General features: G+C 38.4%; 1 protein-coding gene across 4 annotated transcripts in view; it reads left to right on the forward strand.

Annotated features, from left to right (window-relative positions):
- DIAPH2 (diaphanous related formin 2) overlaps positions 1–17,072 on the forward strand; it is a 166,994-nt gene that overhangs the window by 83,184 nt on the left and 66,738 nt on the right. For all 4 annotated transcript variants that reach the window (XM_063170841.1, XM_063170842.1, XM_063170843.1 and 1 more), the window contains 2 exons: positions 212–335; positions 15,553–15,718. In XM_063170841.1, the coding sequence (XP_063026911.1) occupies positions 212–335; positions 15,553–15,718 (290 nt within the window). The remainder of the gene's footprint in view (positions 1–211; positions 336–15,552; positions 15,719–17,072) is intronic.

Consider the following 17,072-nt stretch of genomic DNA (forward strand, 5'->3'; position numbering starts at 1 on the left):
GTTAAATATGATGATCTGGTATATTACAGTAGATATTTTCCATTTATTTTTATGAAGGGAAGGATTTTTTTACGAGCTGTAATTCAGAAAAATATGAATCTCCTTAATGGAACCATTCTCTTTCAGATTATTTATACTGCCATTGTTTTTTCCTCTCCTGAGACCCTTCCTGGAGTCACTTTATAAACTCTTTTTTTTTTTTTGCCCTTAGTTTCAGCCCAGACTCTGAAGAGCAACCTGGATTCCATGAACCAGCAGATCCAGCGCCTGGAGAAGGACATTGAGAACTTCCCCAAGAGCCAGGACGAGCACGACAAGTTTGTGGAGAAGATGAGCATATCCTTTGGCACTGGTGGTCTGAGCATTCCCATCCTCTGCTTTAGGTTTAAAGTCTCTTTTCATGCATTTCTTGCAGAGCAAAAGCATCAGTGGGTGTGGTGAATGTAAGCAAGAAGAGGACTGAAAGCATCAATAATCAGATTTCCCAGGGGTGCCCAGACAGCTTTCCTGAAGGGAGTGGTTACACTGAGCAGCCATAAACTCAGTTATGGGGGTGTTTTTTTCTGTCTGAAAAGAATTATTTATTCAGTTTTAGAAAAACAGCAGCAGTAAAGTTGGTATATTTATTATTTTAGCTCCAGATGTGGGGTTTTCTGAAGGGCAGAGTATTAATTTTGTTAATAGTTTTAAGTTACATTTTTAACATTTAGAGGAATATTTACATTTGTTTTCACTCTGAAGTCCCTTATTATGTCCCTTAATTTCTGTAGAGAATAGAGACTATGGATTCTTTAAGTTAAATCTGGAGGGGACTCTAATATAATGTCTGTCTAGCTTGTTTTTGTATATCCATCTTTCATTTTGTTCAAAACTTTAAAGTAACAAGTCTGCTGAAGATGCAAGAAGTTCACAAAAATGCAGCAAAGACTGAGAAAAATCCCTTTAAAAAAAAAAAAAAATCCCAGTTTTTTAGTGTGCTCAAATCCCATCTCTGTGTGGAAATACTGGGAGCATTTGGGGTGTGGTGCCAAGTCCAGGGCATTTTGTGCATTTCCAGAAGCTCAGATATTCCTGTGAGGTCTCTCCTTTCTTGCTGCAGCAGAACTGGTGGGTTTGGGGTTCTCAGAGGAGAGAAAAAGGAGAACATTGATGTTTAGATCCATTCACAGCTGCTCAGCATGTTTGGTAGGTGGCTGCAATGAAGATTTCTCCTCTCTTTGCACAAAGTCAGTTTTTTGCAGGATTTGCCATCTGAATGGAGTCAGTGACAGAATTTCACAAGCAGATATTTAACATCTCCTCTGGATGGATTTATTTTAAGTTTCTGACAAGGCTGCTGGAAAGCAGCTTAAGGGAGACAACTCCTGACTAAGTGGAAAATTGTTTCTGATTCCTTCCATCTTCCCCTGCACCTTGTCCTGTGTGCCAGGTTCAGAGACTCGCTGCTGCTAATCACTTTTATCAGTTCTGCTATTAAACAAAGCTCATTATTATTTCCTGAGCTCCATTCACATCAGAAAATCTTTCAATATCGCCCTGTAATTGTTCTGTGCCTTGTCACCCCACCAGAGCTGAATTCTGTCACGTTGGCCCCACTTTGGTTCATAAATCAAACCAATTTATGAATTGCACCTTTACCACTGTTTTTTTCCTGTTACATTTGACAGCTCTGCTTTCCAGGTTACAGAAATGATTGCTCAGTTGTATTTTTGTTTTGCTGCCTGTGTGTTTACTTAGAGCCATGATTAGCATCACTCAGAGATGGTTTGGTGAGGAAAAAGAGCCAAGTAGATAATATTGAACATTGTTCTCTCTGCAGCTTATCACCTGAATTTCTCAGAGAAGAAAAGGTTTGTCTTGTCTTTACATTTTTGCATTGTCTGACTATGCAGAAATGTAAAAAAAAAAAAAAAGTACTAATGTTTCATTGTGTTGGCAGAAATGGGAGGAGCCTATGGAATATTTGAAAGTGAATTATTGCAGGGTCCTGGGCACCTTGGCTGGTTGATTACAGGTAGGTTCCTCCAGGTTGATTCCTCCCTGTTTTATCAGCACTGGAAGCAGAGATAAGGCTGGAGCCAGGGGCTGCCTCCCCCTGGGCATTTGTGTTTTTCCATAATGAACAGATGACCTGATAAGTTCTGTGCTTTTATTTCAAAAGTCATCTCCCCTTGGATCAAGGGATCCACTTTGTTTCTGCTTATCTTTGAATATGTTAAGGCTCTTTACACTCCCATGTTTTTTATTGGATTGGAGAATCATTTTGGAGGGTGTAAAAGTGACACCGAGTCTGCAGTGAGTGTTTCTTTGATTTCCTCAGCTGCCTGGAGATGTGTTGGTGATGGCACATCCTGAGATGGCAAAGTTACAGAATTTCAGGCTGAACATCTCTCTGAGTGTTTGGGAAAATCTGAGATGTCTCAGTGGAGTGTTGGGATGCAGCAATTACAATATTCGAGGCAGAATTTCTCATTCCTGTCATAAACAAAGTTATTTACCAGGAGTTGTGGATGAGACTTTCTTCAGAGGATGTGAGTGTGATAGATCCTGCTTGGAGATTCATGTAGGAGGCCAGTGACAAGAAAAATACCATTCATAATATGAATTTGTAATAATTAAATTAATAGTCAAAACAAAGAATCAAATTCTGTCAAACAATTTAAGTCATTTCAGTTTTTCTAACTTTTTTTAACAAATAAGCATTTGATGCTGTGAATGACAAGAAGATGAATAGAAATTCCACCTGCATTTTCATTTTGGATTTTTTTCTTGCTGGGTTTCTAAGCAAGATAATTTTTCTCTTCACTTAATCAGATTTTTATTTAGCACATGCAGTTATTCATCCCAGTGCAGTGTGGCTGAAGAAAATAAAGGGATTCAAATAGTCCTTCTGTGAATTTCTTGCCATATTAAATAACTTAGGTGTGATTCCTGAAACAACTTTTCCATGATGTGATCCGTGACTGGAATTGTGTTTTACCTGAAGATCCATTTGTAAATAATTCAACTTTAAATGGGAGAGGTTCCTTTTATAATTATCCCTGCTGCATGCAGCACTGGGGAGTCTGATTCAACAGTTTAGAAAAGTAATTACAGACTGTGCCAAGCCTGCCTTTCCCTCCTGGTTTTATTTCAGTGTTTGTGCCTCTGAGTGAAGATTTTTCCAAAGTGCAGAACTCTGAATTTTGTATTTGTGTGCTCTAAGTGTATTCAGAGATTTCAGTGATGTTAAAACACGGGTGTCTGGTTGGGGATTGAGAGGAGTGTTCACATTCATGGAGTTCAAATGGAAATGTTATTAACTAAGATTAAAAACAACTGATTTGAAAAGCAATTTCAGAGGGAACAAATGGAAAGTTGCACTGAGTTAACATTAATATTGATTTAGAACTCTAAATACATGAATAATAAATATCACTTCTTTCTCCCTCCCAACATACACACAAACTAAAGTTTGTTCCTCTAGAAAATAATTAATTTCTCTAGAAATATCTCTAATATATATAACTCCTGCTGTAGACAGAAGCTTTGAGTGTTGTTCCAAGGGCACGCATTTGGTCACTGGTTCATGGTTTTTGTTATCCTGCTCCCTGCGCAGGAATAACTTTGGCTGTGTGTGTTTTATAAAATACCTGACGTGAATTTATTCCTTTTATCCCTCCAATGTGTCCTGCACGAGCCTTCAGTGGAGACCTTGTGTGGCTTTTCTGCTTTCCAGCTGATCATTTACCCTGATCAGGGACATTAATGTGCCTCAAGTTATAGAGATCTTTTGCCTCCCAGAGCAATCAGTGCTGCCACGTGGCTTTTCTGACTGATTGCATGCATGTGAGGAATTCAAAGCCTTTTTTTTTTTTAAAGAGTTGCGAAATTAAGGGAATGATGAATGAAAGAGCAAAAATTACCGCAGATAAAAAAAATTCAAAGCGCTGCGCATTCATCTTATCATTAAATGGAACAGCAGCAATTTGTGAACTAATTTTAATTTCCAGTAAGGAACACCATTCATTAGGAGAGAATCCTTTTTATGGAATAGAAGAGCTGCCTTGCTGGCAGGCGTGGATGCTCTCCTGATGTGCATTTTTGCTCCCAGAGCTGTCTGACAGCCCCTGCAGCCCCACAATGGAACACGAGGGGTTCCTTTCCCCTCTGGGTGCTCTTCAGCTGTAGAGAAATGACCTGGGGACAAGTCTGGGGCCTGTGATGCACTGGGGATGTTCAGATTAAAATCAGCTGGTAATTCTCGTGTGGGAGCTGTCGTTGTTTGCATTTAAGTATGAGGAATTGTTTCTTAAAAAATAAACTTGGGATTAATTTAACTTTCTATTAGCTTCATACAGAAAATAACTATTTTCTTCTAAATTAAAATACTAAGTGGGAGAAAAAGACTTTGCAGTGCTTGTTGAAGGCACAGCACAGGAAAGTAATGATTTATTTACTCTTGAATCTTCAGTTTTATGAGTTTTATGTTTAAATGGAAAACGTTTTAAGCAATAATTGCAAGCCTTATAATGCCGTACATCTGCTTGGCGATTAATTTTAGTACATAAAGTGTTCAAGTTTCAAGGAAGTTTTTGAAGCAGAGCCTGTATTTATTGAAGTGCCAGGAATACCAGGGTTTCTTTGCCCTGCTTACAGGGTTGTGTCAGTTTGAGTTTATAGGTAATAAGTTAATCAAATGTTCTTCTTGTGCCACCTATTCTGTATGGTTTTATGCAAATTGATTAACGTGAGCAAAGGAGAAAGTATCACATGGGTGGTGTGTGTTAAATTTTGCATCTAGGATGCTCTTTCCTAAGTTTGTGTAGCTCTAAGACAGCAAAATGTGTGATTTGAGTATTAGATGTGAGATCCCAGAGATTTGCTTGGCTGTTTGACAGCCCCAGTCTGCGTGGCCCAGATTTGCATTATTCTGTATTGCCCCAAATGCAAGTAAAGCATCCCTAAAATGCACTTTGGAGAAGGGAATTGACAGTGCCTCATCTTCTGAGAGGTTACATTTAAAAACCTTTTATCTCCGAGCACTCGCCTGGTATTTAAATGGGGCTGCCAAAGCAGCCCGGGCACCCCTGATGGAGCTGCTGGGTGAGAAAGGATCCAGGGCCTTCCTCAGAAAATCCCCCTGCTGAAAGCACTCTGATAGCAGATAGCAAGAATTAGTTTGTACAAATAATCTGCTTTTCTTTTTCCAAACTAGAGGCTTTTTTGGGAAATTCAGGGCATTGGTGAATAAGCTGAGTTTTCCTTCTCTGTTTTTTTTTTTTTTTTTTTTGCATTGCTAATTGTTTAAGCTCGTGGCATCTCAGCAGTTTGAATCCTATTGGAGAACTGACCCAGCCAAGTTAAAAATCAGATTACAAGCAATTTGGGCTATATTTAGTTACTTATATTCAATTGGCATTATTAAGCTTTAGGGGGAAAAAAACAGCAATATTTGATGTTGTTGAGCTCAAATGTACTTTAGTAGTTTACTCGGTCTTTGGGGAGTGTGTCTCCCCAGCACACAAAATTATCTGTGTGTGCAGAGCTGCCTTTTTATAGGTAAAAGTTTAAAAATAAGATAATTAGTGTGTCAGAAATATGGCCAGGACCTCTTGCAGTTAGAGGGAACAACACCAGATCACATTCTGAAATGTCAGCCCTGAGCAGCCCAGCAACAATCACAGAAACAATCCCAGGAGCTGAAATTTGTTTATTGGTTTATTTATTTGGAGAGCCTGTTGTTCACTGACAGTTCTGATAGAACTGTTGTCATTCAATTTGATTTCCACTGAGAAATGTCCTCTGTGGCATTTATTAATCCTTTCCTTTACCTGATTTTTCATCCTGCAATAAAAAAAAACTAAAATAATGATGCCCCCACTAAAACAGCTTTGAAATATTTGCATGTCTGGTGTCACATTTGGTGTGACTGGGTGTTTGTCATGGAAATCAATGGATATAATTGAGTTAAAGGGAGGTTAAATGTTCTGATTCTGCTGCAGATAAATATTCCAGGCCTGCAGCTCATTGCCCCTTGTGTTTGCTGGGATGTGCAGCAGGTGAGTGCTCTGAGTCTTTGGACAAAGTTATATAAATGTATAAATACAGAGCTGAAAAAAGGCAAATTATTTTGCTGTTCTAGTGGAATGGTTCTCCTTCTCTGGTCATGACTGAAACCAGTTGTGTTTGGTTTGTTATTTAATTCACTAAATGGCAATATTGCTAATTATTGTCCCAAATAATCATCTTCCTAAATTAGTGGGGGAAAAAAAATCAATCAATTTGTCATGATCCCATTACAAACCTAATTCCAGAATTGCTGTGCAGGTTTTTACGCTGGCCATTGAAAGGGAAATGCTTTTCCTTCATTCCCTCCTGTGCTTTGAGCATGCATGGTTACTAAGCTGTAACCCTGGTAGAATTAGATATTTCCCAATTAAAGATGAGTTTAACCTTGTGGAAAAACAACTTTAATCTCCTTCTGCTTGGTCAAGCCCAGTTTCCCTGCTGAGAGGCAGGAGAGCATGTACGTTTCTGTGCTGGGAGGTGGCTGAGGAATTCGGGTTTTTTTAGCGTTTTTCTGCCCTCTGCTCTGTTTATCCTGAGTGAATTCTAAGGGGGAAATGCTGCTGGAAAGGCCTGGCAGCCTTTTCCTGAAAAATCTGGAACTTCCAGGGGAAGCCAGGCTGGAATCCTTGTGGGGTGTGAGGAGCGGCAGGTTTGTCTTGAACCAGAGCACCACAGCATCATCTCCAACCTTTGCTTTGCAGCCTCTTTTTCTCAGCTTTACCGAGCCATGGTGAGGGTTCTGGGATGGATGTGGTGCTTCTGTGTGTGTGTGTGAGGGTTTAATCACTCCAGGTATGAAATTTTCCATGAGGCGTACTGGAATTCTGCATTTGCCTCTGTGGTGCACTAAGCATCCCAAGGATTGTTGTTCTGTTTTTATTGCAAGCCATCAAGTAGCAGCCGTGCTGTTGAGGTGTTTCATGTGAATTGTTTAATTTGATGTAGTCTGCATGTTGCTCGGTAAAGTGGAGTTTGAAAAAACTTTAAATTGGTCAGGTCTCATCTGGCAAGACTCCAGATGTTTGTTTTTAGCATAATATGAGTTTTTTTTACAGTACTATGTCGGTACCTGGCTTTGTTCCCTTTATTATATCTATGTATTTTAATATCTTTATGCTCATTGTTGGGAAAAGAATTCTACCCAGGCCTGCATAATTGATCATGAGATATTCCATTCTTTAATGAACAAAACATGGTGTGAGCCAAGAGGGAGCCATTAGCAAGTCAGTGTTTCAGTGCTTGACCAGTAATGTGAAAATTGTTGATTTGCTTTGAGACAAGCTCAGCTCAGACTCCAGGCTGCCTTAGGGGTGTGAGCACAGCAAGAGGAGAGGTAGCAAAATGTTCAGCAAGATAAGGGAGCACTCAGGGTCTTCAGGGGCTGGTGGGAAATCCATTTTTATCTGCCTGCTTCAGAGAGAGGCTGTAACAGCATTTAATATATCAGCTAAATTACCAGATTTAAAAAATCAGTAAATAATCCCCATGCAAAAAAAGCAAAATATGGAATGGTTGTGGATCAGGAATCATGACCTAATAGTGAGGAAAAACTTTGGAGAAGGTTTTTCTCCACTCTAATGGAGAAAACCAGTAATGGCCTTGTGGATCTAGGAGGATGTGGTTTATGGCAGGATAAATTGTGCAATGCCTGCTCTGTTTCATGAGGTAAAAATCCAGAAAGTCAACACAGCAGGAACTGCAGTATTAACAATATGTTCATCATAAAGTAAAATTAATTAATTTGAATATGTTCTAAAGGGAGTGTTTTTTATTTTGTGTGAGTGTTGATTCCATGGTTTGGTGTTTGTGTGGATGCAGACACTGAGGAACTCAGGGCACTCTGAAATTGTGGGGCTGGGAGGGCGATGGAACCTCACAGAAATACCTGTGGGCAGGCCTGGGGCAGGAAAAGTAAAAGCAGGATACACAGAGACAAAACATATGGCAGAGAAGTGTTGGTAATTCATCTTCATGAAAAATCCAATGATTTTTATAGGAATATTGAATCTGGGAGCTAACCTGAAACCCTGTGTCTGTATGCCCTCAGTCATGCCTGATAACAGCTCTGGTAAACTTCCCCAGATGGAGAATTCACCCAGTCCAGCAGCATTTTCAGGGTCTGTGGGCACTCATTTTTGTTCCCTACTGTTGCTCTTTAGAGGGGTTTCCTCTCCTTGTTTCCCCCTTGTACAGGAAGAATTAAATCTCTTGTCTTGCCAGACTCAACAGAGCTTTTTAAAGAGCTTTCCACTCCCTTTGCTATCACACAATATTTCTTTTCTTTATTTTTTTTTTCCTCTTTGATCCATCTTAAAGCAAAGTGAAAATGCTTACCGTGTTCCAGGTGATAACTATAGGATTATTTAGGTATAATCTTTGCTTGGATTGAATTTGAAAAGCACCTAATAATGTGTCATGTTTTGCTGCACAATGTTCATTTCTCTTACAACTATTTGACGTCAGGAAAAAAAAAAGACAAATCCCTTTGGAAAATGATCCTTTCTATTTTTACTGGTCTGGACTAAGGCAGAGTTTTCATAAAGTTAATAGTTTAAAATACAAGAACTTCGGAGCATTATAAATGAAAATTGTGTTATGCAAAGCACGATATCAATTTTCTTTGACAGTTTATTTCTACCTTCAGGTTTTCATTCCTTTTTACAAAGGAAATCCCTAATATGAGCAGACACAGGATTGCATTGACTCTTTCATATTGGGTGCAGTAAGAATTCAGTGAACAGAAGTGCACAGGTGTCTGTGCATTCCATGCCAGTGGGAATGAGGAGGAAATTGATAAATGTCACCAAGGGGAGGCAGGATGATGTGCAAGAGGTGGAGCTGTGGGACAGTCAAGAACTTCCAGTTGCTTATTTTTCTATTTCCTGAAAAACATACCTTCTGTAAATTGTATAGAATGGACTTTTGTGCGTTTATTTGCTGACTTCAGATCAGAGATCTCTGTTGGGTTTTTGGTTGAATCCCCGCTGTAATGGAGCTCTGTTCTGTTCTGCACCCTGTGACATCCCCCAGATTGTGCTGCAGAGCTGAGAAGGATCCAGGGAGCTCTGGGGACAGGGGAGGAGGAGAGGATAAGAAGGAACATTATACAGGGGAAAAAAATCCTGTAAAAATTCCACAGAATAGAATTCCATGAGCAGAACTCCACTTTTGTGCATGCACCAGAGATTTAATGGCTCCTCGACTGTGAATCATTGCCTGGGGGAAACTGGGCTTTCATCCTTAAATTTATATTAAACCAAGTTGTCCAGATCACTGAAAGATATTTTTGTAAAGGACTGTGCTTTGTTAGAGTGATAATCCATTAGAAATCCATTCTCTAATTATTGTATGCTTATTTTAAAATCAGAAATTGAAGGGGAGGTGCACTCTGTAAATGCCTGGAGCTGCAGCTTTAAGATACCAAAATCAAAGTGTCCTGAGATTCTGCTTTAGCAAAACTCTTGGTGTTGATGGAGCTGCTTTTTGCCCTCTGCAGTTCTGTTTCCCAAACAGAAACATTTTCTTTTAAAAGCTGAAGTGTTTTGGAGGGGAAGGATGTCACTGAGCAGCAAGAGCTGCCTGTGAGCAGAGGAAATCTGGATTTCAGGTCCCCATTGCCTGTGAGTCTGCTCTGGGTTTCCCTCTGGCCAGAAGAGTTCTTTAGGGGATTTTTCAAGTGCCTGTTGGGATTTTGAGGGATCCTTTCACTTTCCTGACTTTTCCTTGGGTTAACCCCAGTCACTGGGGCCAAGGCTGTTTGTGGTGAGCTTCTGGCAAATCATTGCCCTGTAAGTTATTTTTAATAATTGCACAAAAATGTGGGACCATGTCTGGAGAGGAAAGATGATTGAAGGGATATACAGCACCTTACTCAAATCACATTTGATGTGTGGTTTTATGTAGGCACCTGCAAAATAAATTCATTTTAGCATAGTCTTTAACTTTCATTTTCTCCTATTCTTGAGTTTGTGAACATTTCATTGCAACAGTTGTTTGTGCTAAACAAATCCCAATTTGCCTTTTTTTCCCTCAGGTGACATAAAATTCCTTTTCCTCCTTGGTTTGGAACATCTGGGCTCTTGAAACATTATACAATCAGCAGTTTTTCAGATTTCTCAAAACAAGAAATTGAGGATTTCTTGCCATGGCAGCCTTAAAGGAAACCTAAAAATACAGGGGGGAATTTCTCATTTCTTTCCCCAACCTTTACCAGAAACTTTCTCTGGCTGAAGCAACCATCAGATCTGATTGAAGCTTGTGAGGAGCAGCTGCAGTGACAGCTCAGACATTAATTAAAGGCAGCTGGAGTGAGGGAAAGCTGCCTGATCAAAGGGAGGGAACGTGGCTGCAGCTTCCCTGAAAGATTCAGGGCACACCGAGCTGTAATTATTGTTTGGGGCACCTGATTGTGGGATCCAGAGCTAATAGAATATTTCTAGCAGTGGCCACCAGACTTTTGCTGAAATACCTAGAAAGTGATTTTTAACATTGTTAGAGCGTGTCAACACTTTTGTGATTTGAAACAGTCACAACCAATTTGAATATAATATGCAAAACAAATTTTACAGCAGCATTTCGTTTGTACAAGCTGCATTTGTGTTGTTCCCTTCTTGTTTTTATTCATCTAAAGAGATTTTTATCTAATTGTTCTCCAGGGAAGGGATGCTACAAATCCATTACTCTGGCAACATTTTGTTTCTGATACATGCTTGGCTATCATGTTCTGTGTTCCTTCTAATTAATGCAGGAATAGTGATTAATTGTTTTGCCACCACAAAATGAAAAAGATATTTGAGTTTGGAGAAAAGCTACAAATAGCACTCTTCATGCTGTTTGAAATTAGTTAAAAATCAGAATATCACAACTGAGAATTAAGAATTAGGTGTTTTTTGGTGTCAGGCAATATGAAGGCAAATCCAAAGTTCTGGTGATGGCATCAGTGGAGATAAAGAGTTTCTTCTGCCGGGGTGAAAGGTTTGGTTTGCTTTCAGTGGTTGTAGAGCTTTTAAAAACTCTCTTTAAAATGGGACTATGGAATTTGGGGATTGTTTCTCTGTTATAATAATGGGAAAAAAACTTCTGAGTTCAGCAATTTTTCTTTTTCACAAGTGGTTCAGGTTAATTTAGGTTAATGCCTGGATCTAAGTTTGGAGTGCTTTTTTTTTTTTCTATATAGAAAAGGTCTTGCCTTCTCTCTAGCCTGTGGCTTTAGAAATTTTGCCTTTTGTTTTTTCTTTGGAGGGCCAAGTGCTCTTATTTATTTTGAAAATTTTCTTTTTGCTACCACAGGAAATTCCTAATTTACCACCTATATCTTGGAGCCAACTTCCCCAGTGTAAAATAGTTCAAGTTTTAAGTTCTGTTGGGCTTTGGTCCTTGGACTGAATATTTTCAAAGTCGGCCCTTGTTTATCAGTTTTTGCCCAGAGACTTCCTCTGGGTTTAGAGAATTGAGCAGTGATCTTTGTGTCCTCATCAACAGAAGTACAAATAAAAAAGTAATATTGAAATGATGTTGACAAAAGCTTTCTCCTGTGCATAGCAATGTGGTGGAATCAATGGAAATTCCTTTCATTACAGAGAAGTTTGAATGCAGCAAAGTTAGTGACTGAATTGATTGCTTAGAGCTGGGAGGAAGTAAACACTGACAGATTTTTTAGTGTTTACCAAGATGAAAGTTTTATGGCTGTTTAGGCACAAGTCTGAAAGCTTCATATTAATTAATGTGAATTAATTGTTATCTGAGATTTTGGGAGAAGGAGCAGGTTTAGCCAGGGTTTTTCTTGGATGGTTGTGACCTTTCTGTGCTGCATTCCCACAAACACAAAACCCACTGAAATCCTGGCTCTTTCCAATGAATGCAATTGTTACATAATTCTGATAGCTAATGATAATTTCAGGTACTAAGGGACCAAGGGGGAGGCAGAGCCCTCCTTGCTGAGAATCCCCTGCTCCTCTGTGCTTTGCTTTGCTTTGTTTGGGTTTTTCCTGAGCTGTTCTGTCAGACCCTGAATGATGAGGTAATTTGCTTTGTAATGAGAAAGAAATTCTCACACTGAGCTTTTTATGGAATTTTATTGAGGAATCTTTCAGCTTTCCAGTTAGCACATGATTCTGTGTGCACACACAAAGTTGGGCTCCTGCTATGGCTCTTGGCTTCTGATTTGGGTAGAGTGTATTGCAGTGAAGATTTCTGCAGGTTTTTTTTTGTTTTGTTTTGTTTTTGTTTTTGCAAAGGCTTCCAACAGGAGGAAAAGATTAGGGATATAATTGTGATTCATAATTATCTGTGTATGCTCCAGAAGTCTTGGCTGCTGTGCAGTCACAGAGATGCATTATGGATGGAGTGAGTGATGAAATTGTTAGCATGTGTTTACATCCTGATAGCAGGTGAAAATAGAGCTATCAGTGGGAATGACTTAGTGCTATTAAAGCTGAATTTCTGTCTTCAGTTAGCAAGTTCTGTTTGCTTTGCCACAGTTCAATTCAAAGAATGCTCTATTATGAATGAGCTGGGAGATTAGAAACTGAGAGCTCATGTGCATCCTTCATTAAAGATGACACCATTGACTCAAACTTTCTCCTCTAACAAATTAAAACAGATATTTAGGCCTGGTGGTTCCTCAGGCCAGAATCCTGCTCTTGCAATGGCAATCTGTGATTTTTGGTTTGGTTTGGAGTGTGAAACCAAGTTTGGAGTTTTTAAATGAGCACTTGGCAAAGCTTCAATCTCTCTTGAGGAAATCTGTTGGAATGAGGGATTGCTATTGCACAAAGCTGACACACCTCAGACTCCTCACTGTTTTTTTTCATGAAAATTTTTGGCACATCTGGCTCTATTATGAATGAGCTGGGAGATTAGAAATCAAGAGCTCTTGTGCATCCTTCATTAAAGATGACACCATTGACTCAGACTTTCTCCTCTAACAAATTAAAACAGATATTTATGCCTGGTGGTTCCTCAGGCTGGAATCCTGCTCTGCAGTGGCATACAAGAAAATGTGGGAAAACCAAACTTCTGAATAAAGTACTTTGTGCTACTTGAACAATCACTTTTAAACTTGATTGTAAAAAAACCTGATTTTTGGTTTGGTTTGTAGTGGTGAGAGTGAAACCAAATTTGGAGTTTTTAAATGAGCACTTGGCAAAGCTTCAATCTCTCTTCAGGAAATCTGTTGGAATGAGGGGTTGCTGTTACACAAAGCTGACACACCTCAGACTCCTCACTGAATTTTTTCATGAAATTTGTTGGCACGCCTGGCTGTGCTCCCCTGGATCACTCCATTGCCTGAATCACCACATTTCCAGGGGATGTTTTCCACTACTAATAGGTTACAAGTAGGAAGGTTGAATGAAGCACAGAGTGGCAGGAACTTTGTTAATATTGCATGTTCTATGACTGGGAACTATTGTCTTTGCATCTCTGCCTTTTCTTCAGAATGGAGCCCAGCTGAAATCCTCAATTCTCCCTTGGCTCACCCTGTTCATCTGTCTTGCTGCCACCCCTTTGTCTTGCAGCCCATCTGTTAAAGATATTTTTTTACTTGCAGTTCGGTGCTTAATAGATAAAAAATAATAATGTTGAAATTACAGTGTCTATTTCTAGAGTGGTGCTTTAAAATATCTCCTTTCAGCAGCACTGCTGGGTTTTTTTAGTGCTTACTGTTGTTATTTGTTACGTGAGTGCAGCACCAGTGGAGAGCTGGGAGCTCTGCCTCCAAGAATAGGCTGCAAATCTGGAATTGTCCAAGTATTTTTCTTTTTTTTAGACTTTTCAGTCATTTTTGGGTTTTTATCACATAACGTAAGATTGTTTTTTAAAGGATCCACTGAATTAATCTGTACATTTATATATATTTCTTTTTTGGTGAGCTGCTCACAACAGCAATCTGCTGACTCGAAGGCAATTCGTGTTTTTCTGAAATTTTTAGTCTGTGCTCAATAATTCAGTAATGTGCCATTATTACCTATTTAATGTATTCTTGCCATTAAACTTTCATTTCCTTTTGTGCAGTTAAATGTCACTGAAGACTGAACTGCGCCAGGTTTATCTTGAGATGAGCAGCTCAACAGGCCAAGCTTGAAATTCTAATCAAGCAGCTTAAACTTGTTTTCAATAAACTGAGAATTAGGTGTTGCCACTCCTGTGGCACTGTTTGGGCAGATAATGTTTCAAAATCTTGATTTTATAAATTAATATCCATCACTGAGTGGGTTTCTGTTTTTAAATTAAATTTAGGAACTACCAGCTTTGCTCTTAGACCACCAAGGCTTTAGTTGGGAGAAGTGCTTGGAAAAATTGATATTGATAAAGTTTTCAATCATACTTTTAGAACCAATTTTTAAGTGTTTATATATAAAATGTATAACTTTATACTTATGTACTATATATCATATAGTATATATATTATAGTTATAATATATAAAATATAGTTTGATATAATATATATGTTTTATATATAGATATATATAAATATATATATTATATAGACTTTATATATATTTATAAATATATATAAAGTATATATGATATATGTAAAAATATACATAAAATATAGTCATATATAATACAGTTTAAATATATATATTATAATTTATATATCTATTCTAGAGATATTATAAATATATATATTTATATAATTTTTTTTTCATGTAGGGAGAAAAAAGCACCATATTTTTCTATTTAAAAGCATTATATCAAACTTTTAATGATGCCTGCTGGGATGAAAGTCCATCTCAGTCTCATTTCCAGGCTTCCACACTTCCTAAGGAAAGGAAAACAAGCCTTGTGTTGTTCCATGGTGTTTTTCTCAGTAATAATTTCTCAAAGCTGTTTGTCAGTTTGCTGGGACGGGTGGGTGGATGTTTCATTTCTGTTAGTTGGGTGAAATGACAGAGTTGAGATTGTGCCTCAGAAAGTGAACCTGATAGAGGCAGCCCGAGGCATGCACTGTGTGCCTGGGCAGGAAGGAACCCACAGAGCAGAATTCTGTGATAAAAGGCAAAGAAAATGAGATGTCATACTGTGTGACTTTGTCATTGGTAGTTATGCACATTTTTATATAAAACATGTGTGTGAGGTGGGGGACATGGCTTCACTGGAGCACTGAGACCATAGATTCGCACAGCAAACTGAATTTCACTGGGTGTTTTCATAGAGTTCTTTTTATAAAATTGGTCATCTCTTCAAATAAAAAGGCCTACAGCATTTAAAAATTTTGCCGAGCAAGTTGTATTCTCTGTCAGTGGCAAATCTTCACCATTGGAAAGGGATTATTTGATGGAAGTATTGCCATGAACTTGCAGACATTAATAATATTAATTCATAAAATGCTAATATTAATAATATTTATAAAAATGTCATATTTGTAAGCACATTTTGCAGTTGTAGCCTTTGTACTGAGAGCTCTTTCCTTGTATACTGTTTCCTTTATTTACTGGGTTTTTATTTTTATTCCTTTATTTGTGCTGCATTTGAGGCATTTTCCTTAACAAAACCTCACAGCTTTGCTGAGAGTGCCCGAGAACAATATGAAAAACTGTCCAACATGCACAACAACATGACAAAACTGTATGAAAATCTGGGAGAGTACTTCACCTTTGATCCCAAAGTAATAAGCATAGAAGAATTCTTTGGTGATCTGAGCAACTTCAGAACTCTGTTCTTGGTGAGTAATACCTGCAAAATGTTATGTAACATTTTTCTTAGAGCTTTTCTCCCCCAGTTTTAACTCTTTCCTTGTCTCTCTGTTTTTTCTGTTATGCTTAATTTTGTGTTTTGTTCCATGGCAGGAAATTGAGTGAAGGTTTCCAGAACTGTTTAGATTTTTGTCATGTCATATTGTCTTCCAGTGTCTAAGCTGACAATTCAACTGTGGATAACGTTGAGCCAAATTTAATTCAGCTTCGATATTTTAGCAATGTAATGAATCAGGTTTGATGGACCAGGGCAAACATTAAAAGTTCACGGTGAAGGATTTTTGTTTTTTCTATTAGGGGCAAAAAATTTACAAAAAAATAATTAAGATTTTCTGCGACATTTTGATGCTTGCAAGAAGTTTCCCCAGAGAAAAAATATGCTGAAATTCCTTTAATCTGTGGGCTTTACTTTGAAAAAGTAATAAGTACTGATAAGAATTGAGGAGCAATCAGATAAGAGTGGGGTAGAGAACATCTCCAACCATACCCTGTGTTAAATTTGTCCTGTTCCCATTCCTGACACCTCCCTGCTCCCTCCAAGGGCTCCATCAGCTTCTTTTGGAGTTTTGTTGATTGGCTGAAGTGTAATTCCAGATATTTTATAACCATTGATGGCTCATTTTATCCTGTTTGCCATTCTTTTATGTCCTTGTTAGAACAAGAACTGTCTGTTGAATAATTCTCTTTTCCTGTGCCTTGAGCCAGGTCAGTTTGGAGGCTCCAAACTCCTCCAGGTGGCTGCAGGACCACAGGAATTAAATAAACATTTCCACAGGATTCCCCTTGGAACATGAGTCAAATTCAAAGCTGAGAATAAACAGAAAGGTGTATTCTCCTGGAGCCAGCTGCAAATTGAATTGAAAGTAGCAAAAAGGGTGGTTTGGTGTGGGCTTTGTTTTTTTTCCTCTATTAGTTGTGGGTTTTCTTTTTTTTTTCCTATTTGCAGTTAAAGATCCACTGGATAATAATATTTCTTTATTATTTAGAACTCTTCCGAAGAAGAAATATTTTTTAGATTTTTAGTCCTTTATTCCATTGCAAGTAAACACAAATTTCCATTGTCCTTGAGGACAACCTGATACAACATCAGGCCCAAAAGGATCAGGCTCTTATCAAATAATGATTAATCCTGCCTGGAGCAAGATGCCAGTTTGTTCTTTTCCATTTTTTGTCTTTAACTTGCTGTCTCACACTCTGTATCAAGTGACCTGTAATGTTTTCAGGCTGTCACTTTCTCAGTGTTTGTTTGTGTTGGTGGCAGAGGACTTGAAAACCTCCACCAAATGTGTCACTCCTGCATTTGTAAATGAGCATAAACTTCCT

Source organism: Melospiza melodia, chromosome 16 (genome assembly GCF_035770615.1).
Source record: "Melospiza melodia melodia isolate bMelMel2 chromosome 16, bMelMel2.pri, whole genome shotgun sequence".
Taxonomy (NCBI): domain Eukaryota; kingdom Metazoa; phylum Chordata; class Aves; order Passeriformes; family Passerellidae; genus Melospiza; species Melospiza melodia.